General features: G+C 44.1%; 1 protein-coding gene across 3 annotated transcripts in view; it reads left to right on the top strand.

Moving 5' to 3' along the window:
• Window positions 1–12,206, top strand: part of ext1c (exostoses (multiple) 1c) — a 147,052-nt gene that overhangs the window by 129,816 nt on the left and 5,030 nt on the right. For all 3 annotated transcript variants that reach the window (XM_022212070.2, XM_051955466.1, XM_051955467.1), the window contains exons 6-10: window positions 2,582–2,714; window positions 3,371–3,489; window positions 9,591–9,686; window positions 11,859–11,945; window positions 12,035–12,195. In XM_022212070.2, coding sequence (XP_022067762.1) covers window positions 2,582–2,714; window positions 3,371–3,489; window positions 9,591–9,686; window positions 11,859–11,945; window positions 12,035–12,195 — 596 coding nt within the window. The remainder of the gene's footprint in view (window positions 1–2,581; window positions 2,715–3,370; window positions 3,490–9,590; window positions 9,687–11,858; window positions 11,946–12,034; window positions 12,196–12,206) is intronic.

The raw sequence follows: 12,206 nt of genomic DNA, 5'->3' as shown, positions 1-12,206 counted from the left end.
TTAGTCCCAAATGACCTCTAACCTGTCCAAGATGACTCAAAAATGGTCCAAAACCACTTTAAATAGTCTAAAAATTACAATTATGTGTAATTATTTGGCCTTAAAAATTGAAAAAGTGTCATATTACCAATGCAGGCTGGTCTAGTGTCTCCATAAAGTTCCTGTAAGTGTATATAAATGGATGGAACCATATTTCTACTAAAATCCAGTCTTTGGTCGACATTTCTCCAACTTTAGAGGCTCTAACATCAGTAGAATCTGATGTGTGGCACTAAATGGTAAGAAAGTTTTTGTTATTTTGACTTGAAACCAGTGGAGAATTACTTTACAATAATTCAAAATGACTCACAATTTGTCCAAAACCAACCAAAATGGTCTAAAATGACAATAATAAATAACTAGAGGCCCTTTAAAATGGAAAAAAGTGGACAATTTTCAGTCCAGGCTGGTGTAGTGTCAAAATGTAATTGAAAGTCATCCCAAGTGAGTCCAGAATGACCTCCAACTTGTCCAAGATGACTCAAAATGTTCAATCCAGGCTGGTACTGTGTCTCCATAAAGTTCCTGTGATGGATCCATATTTAATGCAGTCTTTGGTCGACATTTCACCAACTTTAGAGGCTCTGTTATCACACTGTTCTCATTTGCGGCTGTGGAGAAAGTTTCTCATGCAGAAGGAAACGGAGGAACTGCTTGAATTATTTCGGCTGATTTCAGAGTTTTTGTTTCAGCGCTCATCTTTGAGCGACCTGCAGAGAAACACTTCAAAGGTAGCAGAGAAAGTCATCTGAAGGTTGGCCCAAGGCTCAGATGATGCATGAAAAGAAGCAACAGCCTCCTCATACCAGCATTTCTTTCCCTGCCGGTGTCAATTTTAGCACGTAAAAATGTGGGGAGACAACACATCCAAGCCGTAGAAATGTGAAGAAATCACACGGCGAGCGGCCGACGCTGCAATCTGATGTTCGTGGACGCCAGTCTGGCAGCCTCCAGTGCTGCCGGGGATTTATGCTGCAGATAATAAAGGAAGAGGTTCTGGAGGTTTGCGATAAGCTGCTTATATACATACAGCATGCAGAGGGGGAACCTCTCCCCGGGAACACAGCTGTGCAGTCAGCCGGAGGTCAGCGGTGGAGGCCTTCAGAGGAAACCAGCCTGCTGCACCTCCTGTTGGTTCACGGCAGGAAGTACACGAAGCCTCATCACAATATGCAAACACGAGGGTGTCGGGTTAGTTCAGTTTACAGAAAGCTCCACGGCTCTTATCTGCCGGCTTAAAGGGAAAAAAAGAGCTCAGCTTCACCGTTAAACCACTCAACTGTTGTTCCTACATACAGATGTAGAGACTATAAATGTCACAGATACTGCTGCCACGAGAAGGGCATGCATTATTTAATAAAACACGTTAAACATTTACATACAGTAAGCAGGGATGGTTTTATGCAGGGACAGTTTTGTCTTGTTTTTGCTCCAGTTTTTAGGTAGTTTAGGGGTACTTTTGTCTTGTTTATTGTCGTCTATCATCTCGTTTTTCTTGGTTTTGTGTCATTTAGTGTCTTGTTTTCGTTGTTTTCTGTCTCGTTTATGTCATTTTATGTCTCTATGTGGTTGTTTTGCCTCCCTTCTGTCATTCTGTGTCTCGTTTGCTTTGTCCTATGTCTCTTTGTGGTTGTCTCCTTTCTGTCATTTTGTATCTTGTTTTTCTAGTTTTGTGTCTCGTTTACGTCGTTTTGTGTCTTGTTTTTGTTGTTTTCTGTCTTGTTTTTGTCATTTTGTGTCTTTTTGGGCCAGTTTGTCTTCATAGAGGTCTAGATGTTGGTGTTCATAGAGGTCTAGATGTTCATAGAGGTCGAGGTGTTCATAGAGGTCTAGATGTTCATAGAGGTCTAGATGTTCATAGAGGTCTAGATGTTCATAGAGGTCTAGATGTTCATAGAGGTCTAGATGTTGGTGTTCATAGAGGTCTAGATGTTCATAGAGGTCTAGATGTTCATAGAGGTCTAGATGTTCATAGAGGTCTAGATGTTGGTGTTCATAGAGGTCTAGATGTTGGTGTTCATAGAGGTCTAGATGTTCATAGAGGTCTAGATGTTGGTGTTCATAGAGGTCCAGATGTTGGTGTTCATAGAGGTCCAGATGTTGGTGTTCATAGAGGTCTAGATGTTCATAGAGGCCCAGATGTTGGTGTTCGATGTGCAGAGTTACAAGTTTGTGGTTCTACATGTGTCTGTATATTATTTGAATTAATTTTTTTGTCTCGTTTATGTTGTTTTGTGTCCCTTTCAGGTAGCTTTGTCTTGTTTTTTGTCATCAGATCAACCATACAGTAGATGGTTTATTTTATTATGAAGTTTTCATGTAAATGTCTTTTACTTACGATCCATCATTACATGAACTTTGGTGATGAGTTTTCCAAATGTGTTGCAGTTCTTTGACTTCTTCAAATTACTTATTTTACCGCTTGGTGCTCCAGTTATTTGTCGTGGTGAAGACCTACTTAAACACAACCTGCTATTTGGTGCTTTTCAGTCAATTAATGACACACTTCATGATATATGTGGCATTTTTATTTGCTCTACAGATCATTAAGGACCGAGTGTTTTCTCACATATCGAGGAACAAGTACATGTGGAACTCTCTGCCGGGAGGCCTGTTAGTGCTGCCAGAATACTCCACACACCTCGCTCACTTTCCCTTCTACTACCTGGGATTAGGTAAACACACATCCATCGACACCGCATGCAAGTCCTGATTACTCATCTTACAGCCTTAATGTGTAATCAGCGCTCCACCAGCAAACTGTAATCAAATGTTTACCAAAGCCTTCATCAGCGTTGGTTTTACTTTTGCAGTGCTGCTAAAATGCATGTTGTGTTTTTATTATTCCATCCTTTTTTAAACCAATTCATTTTCAGTTTGCTCTAAAGGTATTGCACTGCTCTTCACCTGCATGGTGGTGGCGTCATCATACTATAGTCATAAAAATAAACTTTATTTACATAGCATACTTTAAAACTGGAGCTGCAAAACATAAAAAATAACGAAAGAACATTAATTTTCAATTTGCTCTGACAGTGTAACTAGTTGCAAAACATTTTTAAAAAGAGTTCATCTTCTATTATCTTTGATGGTGTACGTATTTGTGGAAAATGTGGACACTACTGGTGGAAACATCATACTATAAAAATACAAAAAGCTTTATTTCTTTTGCATCTTTTGAAACTGGAGTGGAAAACATTAAGAAAACAACAATAAAGCATTGGTGCAGTTTATGTTTAGAGGTTTTTGCTCAGAGGACAAACCTATAAATGTTGGTATTAGTAGTTTGTTTACATTCATCTGCATGCCTTTGTTTTCTTCCTTTTCTCAGGAGTAAATCCAGGTCAGGAGTTCACTGCTGTCATCCACGCCGTCTCCCCTTTGGTCTCCCAGTCTCAGCCAATCATGAAGCTCCTCCAGGTGGTCTCCAAGTCAAAATACTGCTCACAGGTAAATGAACCAAACACTGATTTAACATCCTGGCAAAGTACTTCACTTTTTAAATGCTTAGTTATGCTGCAACCTTAATTTAAATGCATGAAATTGGCTTTTTTCCCATCATGCTATCCTCAATAACAGCACAAAAACCCATTTTTAGAAGCTTTTGCGAGTCAGAAGTTAAAAAAAACTCTTATTTTAGATGTGTTTAGACCCATTGCTGTGGCATCCTGTTTGTTTTTTATACCCTTGAGACGTGGACAGAACCTGAGTCCAACTGTGCGACCTGAACAGTTTGGACGTAGTTTAGAAAAGGTCCCAGGATATGAGGCCAAAAACACAGACATGGAGTCCAGGAAACTCTCTGTGGAGCTGCAGCGAGGTAAAGATCTAAAGCATCAAGGGTTTCCAGGAGCAGTGGCTTCGCTAAAATGGAAAATGGAAAAAGGTTTAGTTATCGCAGAGGTGACCGTCTGGCCAAACCGAGCAGGAAGAGGCTTAATCAGGGACCAGACAAGGTGTAGAAGATCGCCTGTGGAGATTGAAAAAAACCTGCTGAAACGACAACAATCTCAGCAGAAATCAGGATTTTCAGGCAGAATAGTAAAATAGAAGTCTCTCTTAGTAAAAAGACAAATGACTTTAAAGAAAATTTCAACAGATCTGAGCTATTTCTGATCATTTCTGGCACATTTTGAAGAACTTTTCTGTAAATTTTGGGCAAATTGACACTTTAGGGGACAATTTCTGAGTAATTTTGAACGAAATGAAACTATGATACATCCCATAATACTGATGCTCACAGTTGGTTATAGAGAAAATGAATAAAAAACAGATTCGGTCTTTAGATTGTGACACCTGGAGTGGATGAAACTGTATGCTTTTGCATCATTTTGCGATACTCTTGAATAATTTCTAGTCAGTTTCTCTGACATTTTCGTCATTTTGTGAAACATATTTGGTTGTTGTGCATCTTTCTCTGTTCATTTTGCATCAAAGTTTGGTAATTTTCCATCAGATTTCTGTTGTTTTGCATCAAACATTGGTCATTTTCTGTCACATTTTGGTTATTTTGTGTCCCAATTTAGTTTTCTTGCATCTTTTTGTGATTACTCTGCATTCATTAAACTGCTGTTCTAACTAGGATACATCCCATAATACTATAGGATACAAATGACTGCTGACTTTAAAAGACTCAAGAGAGGACGAAAAAAAATTTCTTCAACATATTGCGTAGAAAAATCTTCGGACTGAACTCCAAGCACTGCTTAATACGGGCATGGGGGTGGCAGCATCATATTATGATAAGAATAAACTTAATTTCTATAGAAGCTTTTCAAACTGAAGTTGCTGCTTCACAAAACATTAAATGAAGACAAAAAAATGTTGGTAAAGACAGTAAAAACCATCAAGCATGGTGGTGGCAGTTTCATGCTCTGTGGAACTGGAGCTTTACACAAAGTAAATGGAACAATGAAGAAGGAGGATCACCTCCACGTTCTTCAGGAAAACCTAAAACCATCAGCAGAAGGTTGATCTAGGACACAGTTGGATGTTTCAACCAGACAATGAGTCCAAACACACATCAGACGCGGTAAAGAAATGCTTCCATCAGAATGGAATGAAGGTTCTAGACTGGTCTCCCCAAAGCCTTGACTTAAACACTTAGTGGAACTGAACCAGAATTGGTGCAGTTCCACTAAATTTGTTGTCTTTCTGACTGAGACTTGAGTCAGTTAAATTGATAGGATAATGATACTGCCACTTCCATGCCTGATGGTAGGTATAGAGTCCAGAGGAGTCAAAGATAAACCAACAGATGGGGGTATCAGGGTAAGAATAGAGGTGGATGAAGTGATGCCCTCATCATGTCTAGTGTCTACCAGCCTGTGGGGGTTAGGGTCATGATCTGGGGTTGGTCAGGTTCACCAACGTTATGTTCCCAAAGAATGAGGTCAGCTGATACCTGAAGATACTGAAGGACCAGGGGCCTCACTTATAAAGCTTGCGTACGCACAAAACAGGGCTAGAAAGTGGCGTACGCCACTTTCTACGCAAAGGTTGTGATTTCTAAAAACAAACTTGGCGTGAGAATGTGCGCACCGGCGTACCAACTTTGATGCTTGCTTAAGCACATTTTGGAGACAGAGGGAACGGCAGTGCCGGAGGGTGAAGTGGTGAATTGAAACCAGATTGATCTCAAACCTTTATTGTTATCACATATTAGACTTGTAGAGCCGGGTAATCATAAACGCTCATTGTTGTAGATGTTCATATAGTGCGTCATTCGGCCGACGACTGTATTTGCAGAACTATGTTCATATGCTAACAGGAGCGGATTGAACGTTATTTCATTCGGTCGTTTGACCGAAGGGCCACATCTGGGGCCGGTGCGGTGATCTTTATTAACTAATGTTGTTTACTGATCACCCGGTGCCCGTATGGCTCATCGGGGAAAGCAGAAGACCCATTTACAGGGGTGGTCTCTGACGCAGTGGCTCGGGTTTGATTCCTGCCCGCGGCACTTTTATGCATGTCTTCTCCCTACTCTTCTCCCCACTTCCTGTCACTCTTCACTGCAGCTATCACAGTAAAAAGGCAAAAAAAGTAAAGAATTTTGTTTATTTATCCATATGCGGCCGAATGGGATGAGCGTCCAACCATTAATCAGCCCTGTACAGGCACACATGCTTCACACCACAACCCCCGAGTGAAAGTGAATTTGTCTATGTGAACCGAAAAAATGCACATTCAATCAGTTTACAAATTATTTGTACATGATCATAACAAATTTAGTGGCAGGGTGGCCGGGGTCAACACATGACTCATTCATCCTGACACACAGCAGTGAAGACTGCCGGCCGGCGCTGCGTGAAATGCCGTGGATCAGCAGCTTATTTATATACAGACACATTCATGAGTTACTTTGCATTGACCATTCATGGTAAAATGTGGGTGTGTTGTGGGCGGAATGTGAGGTGGATCCACCTGTGCAATCTTCCAGCTGGTGTGTGATTTATCAAGAAATTACATGCAGCTGTGCTTCCGCAGTTTTATAAACCAGGGGCGAAGGGCATACGCCCATTTCGTATTTTCGGGGTACCCAAACTTTAGTATGGATCCTACGCAATGTTTTATAAATGAGGCCCCAGGTCTTTACATCAGTGGAGGTTTTCTTCATGTTCCAAGATGATGATGCCAGGATTCATGGACTCACATTGAGAATGAGTGGATGAGCTAGATGAGATGGATTGTCCTCCACAGAGTCCAGACTTCAGTCCCACTGAGGATCTTTGGGATGTTCTGGAGAAGACGCTGTCTGACTCTCAGATCATCAAAAGAAGCTCTTGGTAGAAAATTAATGCAGCTCTGGACAGAAATAAATGCTGTGACACTGCAGAAGCTTACTGAAACGGTTCCACAGTGAATGTGTGTCAAAGGTGGTGCAATGAAATATTAGAGTGTGTGCATCTTTTCTTTGTTGACAGTATTAGGAAATTTCTTCTCTAGTGGAGTCAGATGCTGTTGAGCAATCGGCAGCAAATGGGCACACATTAATATTCGGAACAAAGAAGAACTTGTGGAGTGTTGGAACGCAGTGGGAGTGAGTTCCTGCAGTCGCACAAACAGTTACTGAGCCTTATCAGTTCACACGGCCTTGGAGTTCTCAGTAGTTGAACACAAGTTCAGTATAAAACAGAGAATGGTACATGAAATCATAATAAGAATACAGTACATTTCTATAACAGACGTATAAGAGTCTGGCAGAACAATCCTATGTGCACGTGTATCTATGGAAACATTTAAAGACGGCTTGTTTAGAGTACTAGGACTTTAAAAACTGTAGTTAAACTGATGTTGCATGGCTGGATGTGGCACATTGTTGGACATACATGAAGAACTAACGGCTTAAAATGGTGCAGAAAGTTCATACAAGGTGTATTTGTTTTAAACTTCAGGTCTTTGAGGGGCTGAAAGTTGTTCAGCAGAGTCAGGACATTTAAAAGCAATCAGGAGACTCTTTAGCTGAATGCAGATTCAGGGCATTAGAACGAATGGGGAGTCGGTCCTAATGACTAATGCTCCTCCTGTCCACTGTTTGTGGGTTCTGAATCAACTGTAAACGGCCGACTGCTGCACCATTAAGGCCGGTGAACGGTTGAGTAGCGGCGTTCAGGAGGATAATTGTTAAATGATGTGTTTGGGGAGCGACGGTTTGACCTCAGGGCGGGACTGAACTTAATGTGATGATTAGATTTGATCAGAAAGAAGCTCCCAGATTCCCCGCCGAGTCCTCCGTGTTCTTCGTTAGCGGCCGAAGTCTGGGAGTGATGCTGTCAGAAATGAGCTCAGTCTGATCTGTGGGGAATCAGAAGACGTCCAGGCCTGAGTTCAAGCTAAAAAGAACTGCAGAGAATCCAGATTGTGAAGATTTCCAGGCCACAAACTGAACCAAATATGCTGAATTTTGGTTTATTTGCCTCATTTCAGGCAGGTTTTGCATAGTTTTATCACAATGTTTGAATCATTTTGTACAAATTTAGTCAAGTCGGGTCAATAATTTCAATAGATTTGAGGTGTTTCTGGCATTCAAAACCACTCAATATTTTCTGAAAATTACTCATAAATTGTACTACAACTCAAAATTTTTAAGAATGACACACAAGACTTCCATAATTATATAAAAATGATTCCAAAATGACTCAGTAATTCATTCAAAATAACATAAAAGTCGTCCAATATTACTCAGTCATTGCTGAAAATGGCTCAAAAATGCTCAAAATCACACAAAAAAACATCAAAATGACACCAAAGTTGTCCACTATTGAAAAAATATCTAAAGTTACTCAATAATTGTTGACAGTTACTCATAAATTGTCCAGAATTACTAAAAAATGTTCAAAATCACACAAGGATTCCAAAATTCTGCAAAAACTTTGCAAAATGACTCAGTAATTGTTAGCAATGATAAAAACCTGTCTAAAATTACCCCAGATTGTCCAAAATGGCTCAAAAATGTTCAAATTATCCATCCATCCTCTATCCACCGCTTTATCCTCACTAAGGTCATGGGGGGTGCTGGAGTCTATCCCAGCTGACTCAGGTGAAGGCAGGGGACACCCTGGACAGGTCACCAGTCTGTCACAGGGCTACATATACAGACACACAATCACACTCACATTCACACCTACGGACAATTTAGAGTAACCAATTAACCTCAGCATGTTTTTGGACTGTGGGAGGAAGCCGGAGAAAACCCACGCATGTACAGGGAGAACATGCAAACTCCATGCAGAAAGATCCCAGGCCAGGTTTGAACCGGGGATCTTCTTGCTGCAGGGCGAAAGTGCTAACCACTACTCCACTGTGCAGCCCAGCCATGTTCAAATTCACAAAAAAAACAAAAACAAAAAATGAAATGATACAAAGGCTGTCCAACATAGGATAGAAGTTACCAAAGTTACTCAATAATTGTTGAAAGTTATTAGGAAATTGTCCAAAATTACTCAAAAATGTTCAAAATGACACACAAGAGTTCCAAAAAACTATTCCAAAACAATTCAAAAATGTTTAAAAATGAAAAACTTGATTCTTATTTTTCAGACATAAAGTTATGAGGCTCAGAATGATGTAAAAAGTGTTGAGAGATTTTCTCTCTTAGGACACTGATTTTTTTAAAAACTTTTTTCCTAAAGAGCACCCACCTCAAAAAAAATGATAAAAAAAAAAAAGAAACAAGAGATTTCAGCTCACCTCTATGTACTTTAAGGGCCTGGAAATCTAAAAACACTCTTATTATGAAGGTGAAACTCTGAGCATTAGATTAAACTAACAGTAAACCTGCTAATTTTGGGGAGGCTCTGATTGATTTTTCATGGAATACCCCAAAACAGGCACCCGTATTGTTGAATTGTTTGTCACTAAAGGTTGATTAGTGTAGTTTGATGAAAAAGCCCAGTTTCCCCCCTTTATGACTAAATATCCTCCAGAATAAAGAGCAGAAAGCTCCTGAAGCTGTCGTCTGTTGTACAGATTTATCACAAACCTCTGGCTGCCCTACAGGCTGATGGATGTCGCAGATATCTCCAATCAATCTAACTTTCCTCTTCCAGATCATCATTCTGTGGAACAGCGAGAAGCCACCTCCCAGTCGCAGCAAATGGCCTCCGATGCCGGTTCCCCTGACGGTGACCGATGGCAGGAGGAAGGTGAGGTCCAGAGATGTTTCTTCTTCCTGTCTCATCATGAACGACTGGAACATGTTCATCTGTTATTGGTTTTAAACACTGAATCATTGGTCGATAGAATGTAGCTAAAGACACTCAAAGTAAGTGAATATTTAGTAGATGCACTTTACTTCACGTCATGACGCTGCCACCACCGTGCTTCACGTCATGACGCTGCCACCACCATGCTTCATGTCATGATGCCGCCACCACCGTGCTTCACGTCATGACGCTGCCACCACCGTGCTTTACGTCATGACGCTGCCACCACCGTGCTTTACGTCATGACGCTGCCACCACCGTGCTTCACGTCATGACGCTGCCACCACCGTGCTTTACGTCATGACGCTGCCACCACCGTCCCTCGCGTCATGACGCTGCCACCACCGTGCTTTACGTCATGACGCTGCCACCACCGTGCTTCACGTCATGACGCCGCCACCACCGTGCTTCACGTCATGATGCTACCACCACCGTGCTTTACGTCATGACGCCGCCACCACCGTGCTTTACGTCATGACGCCGCCACCACCGTGCTTCACGTCATGACGCTGCCACCACCGTGCTTTACGTCATGATGCGGCCACCACCGTGCTTCACGTCATGACGCTGCCACCACCGTGCTTTACGTCATGACGCTGCCACCACCGTGCTTCACGTCATGACGCTGCCACCACCGTGCTTTACGTCATGACGCTGCCACCACCGTGCTTCACGTCATGACGCTGCCACCACCGTGCTTCACGTCATGACGCCGCCACCACCGTGCTTCACGTCATGACGCCGCCACCACCGTGCTTCACGTCATGATGCTACCACCACCGTGCTTTACGTCATGACGCCGCCACCACCGTGCTTTACGTCATGACGCCGCCACCACCGTGCTTCACGTCATGACGCCGCCACCACCGTGCTTCACGTCATGACGCCGCCACCACCGTGCTTCACGTCATGATGCTGCCACCACCGTGCTTTACGTCATGACGCCGCCACCACCGTGCTTTACGTCATGACGCCGCCACCACCGTGCTTTACGTCATGATGCGGCCACCACCGTGCCTCACGTCATGACGCCGCCACCACCGTGCCTCACGTCATGACGCCGCCACCACCGTGCCTCACGTCATGACGCCGCCACCACCGTGCCTCACGTCATGACGCCGCCACCACCGTGCCTCACGTCATGACGCCGCCACCACCGTGCTTCTTCACGTCATGACGCCGCCACCACCGTGCCTCACGTCATGACGCTGCCACCACCGTGCTTCTTCACGTCATGACGCCGCCACCACCGTGCTTCACGTCATGACGCCGCCACCACCGTGCTTCACGTCATGACGCCGCCACCACCGTGCCTCACGTCATGACGCTGCCACCACCGTGCCTCACGTCATGACGCTACCACCACCGTGCTTCACGTCATGACGCCGCCACCACCGTGCCTCACGTCATGACGCCGCCACCACCGTGCCTCACGTCATGACGCCGCCACCACCGTGCTTCTTCACGTCATGACGCCGCCACCACCGTGCCTCACGTCATGACGCCGCCACCACCGTGCCTCACGTCATGACGCTGCCACCACCGTGCCTCACGTCATGACGCCGCCACCACCGTGCTTCACGTCATGACGCTGCCACCACCGTGCCTCACGTCATGACGCCGCCACCACCGTGCCTCACGTCATGACGCCGCCACCACCGTGCTTCTTCACGTCATGACGCCGCCACCACCGTGCCTCACGTCATGACGCCGCCACCACCGTGCTTCTTCACGTCATGACACTGCCACCACCGTGCTTCACGTCATGACGCTGCCACCACCGTGCTTCACGTCATGACGCTGCCACCACCGTGCTTCACGTCATGACGCTGCCACCACCGTGCTTCATGGTGTAGTTCTATCCAGGAGTACTAATCCACCAGAGACTGAACCTTCCAGATCCAGGAGTCTTTATACTATGACAGAATTAGGCGAGAAAATTCACTTATTTACATTTTATGCTTTTGTTTAATTGACATTACTTTGTAGAAATCTGTTTCTCTAAGTTCTTGTCAAAGAAAACCATGATGGGTCGTGATCCAGTGTTGAATAATTATCAGAGGAAGTGCACAACCTTCACTACGAGGATTTAGATCTGTGTTTGTTTTTCAGACCACCAGTCGGTTTCTACCTCACGTTGCCATAGAGACAGAGGCGGTGCTGAGTCTGGACGAGGATACCGTCCTGCTGACCAGTGAGGTGAGTCTGCGTGGCGGTGATGAACAGACAGAACCAGTCGTGTCGTGTCATGGCAGCCATATGTGAGCGTTTCCTGTGTGGACCTGCAGGTGAACTTTGCTTTCCTGGTGTGGAGGAGTTTCCCCGAGAGGATCGTCGGCTACCCGCCCAGGAGCCACTTCTGGGACCCCCTGAAGCGAGCCTGGGGCTACACCTCCAAATGGACCAACGACTACTCCATCGTCCTGACCGGAGCCGCGTTCTACCACAGGTGAATCAACA

Source organism: Acanthochromis polyacanthus, chromosome 11 (genome assembly GCF_021347895.1).
Source record: "Acanthochromis polyacanthus isolate Apoly-LR-REF ecotype Palm Island chromosome 11, KAUST_Apoly_ChrSc, whole genome shotgun sequence".
In the NCBI taxonomy this organism is placed as follows: domain Eukaryota; kingdom Metazoa; phylum Chordata; class Actinopteri; family Pomacentridae; genus Acanthochromis; species Acanthochromis polyacanthus.
Note: the sequence above shows the minus strand (reverse complement) of the source record. Positions and strands in the feature narration are given on the sequence as shown.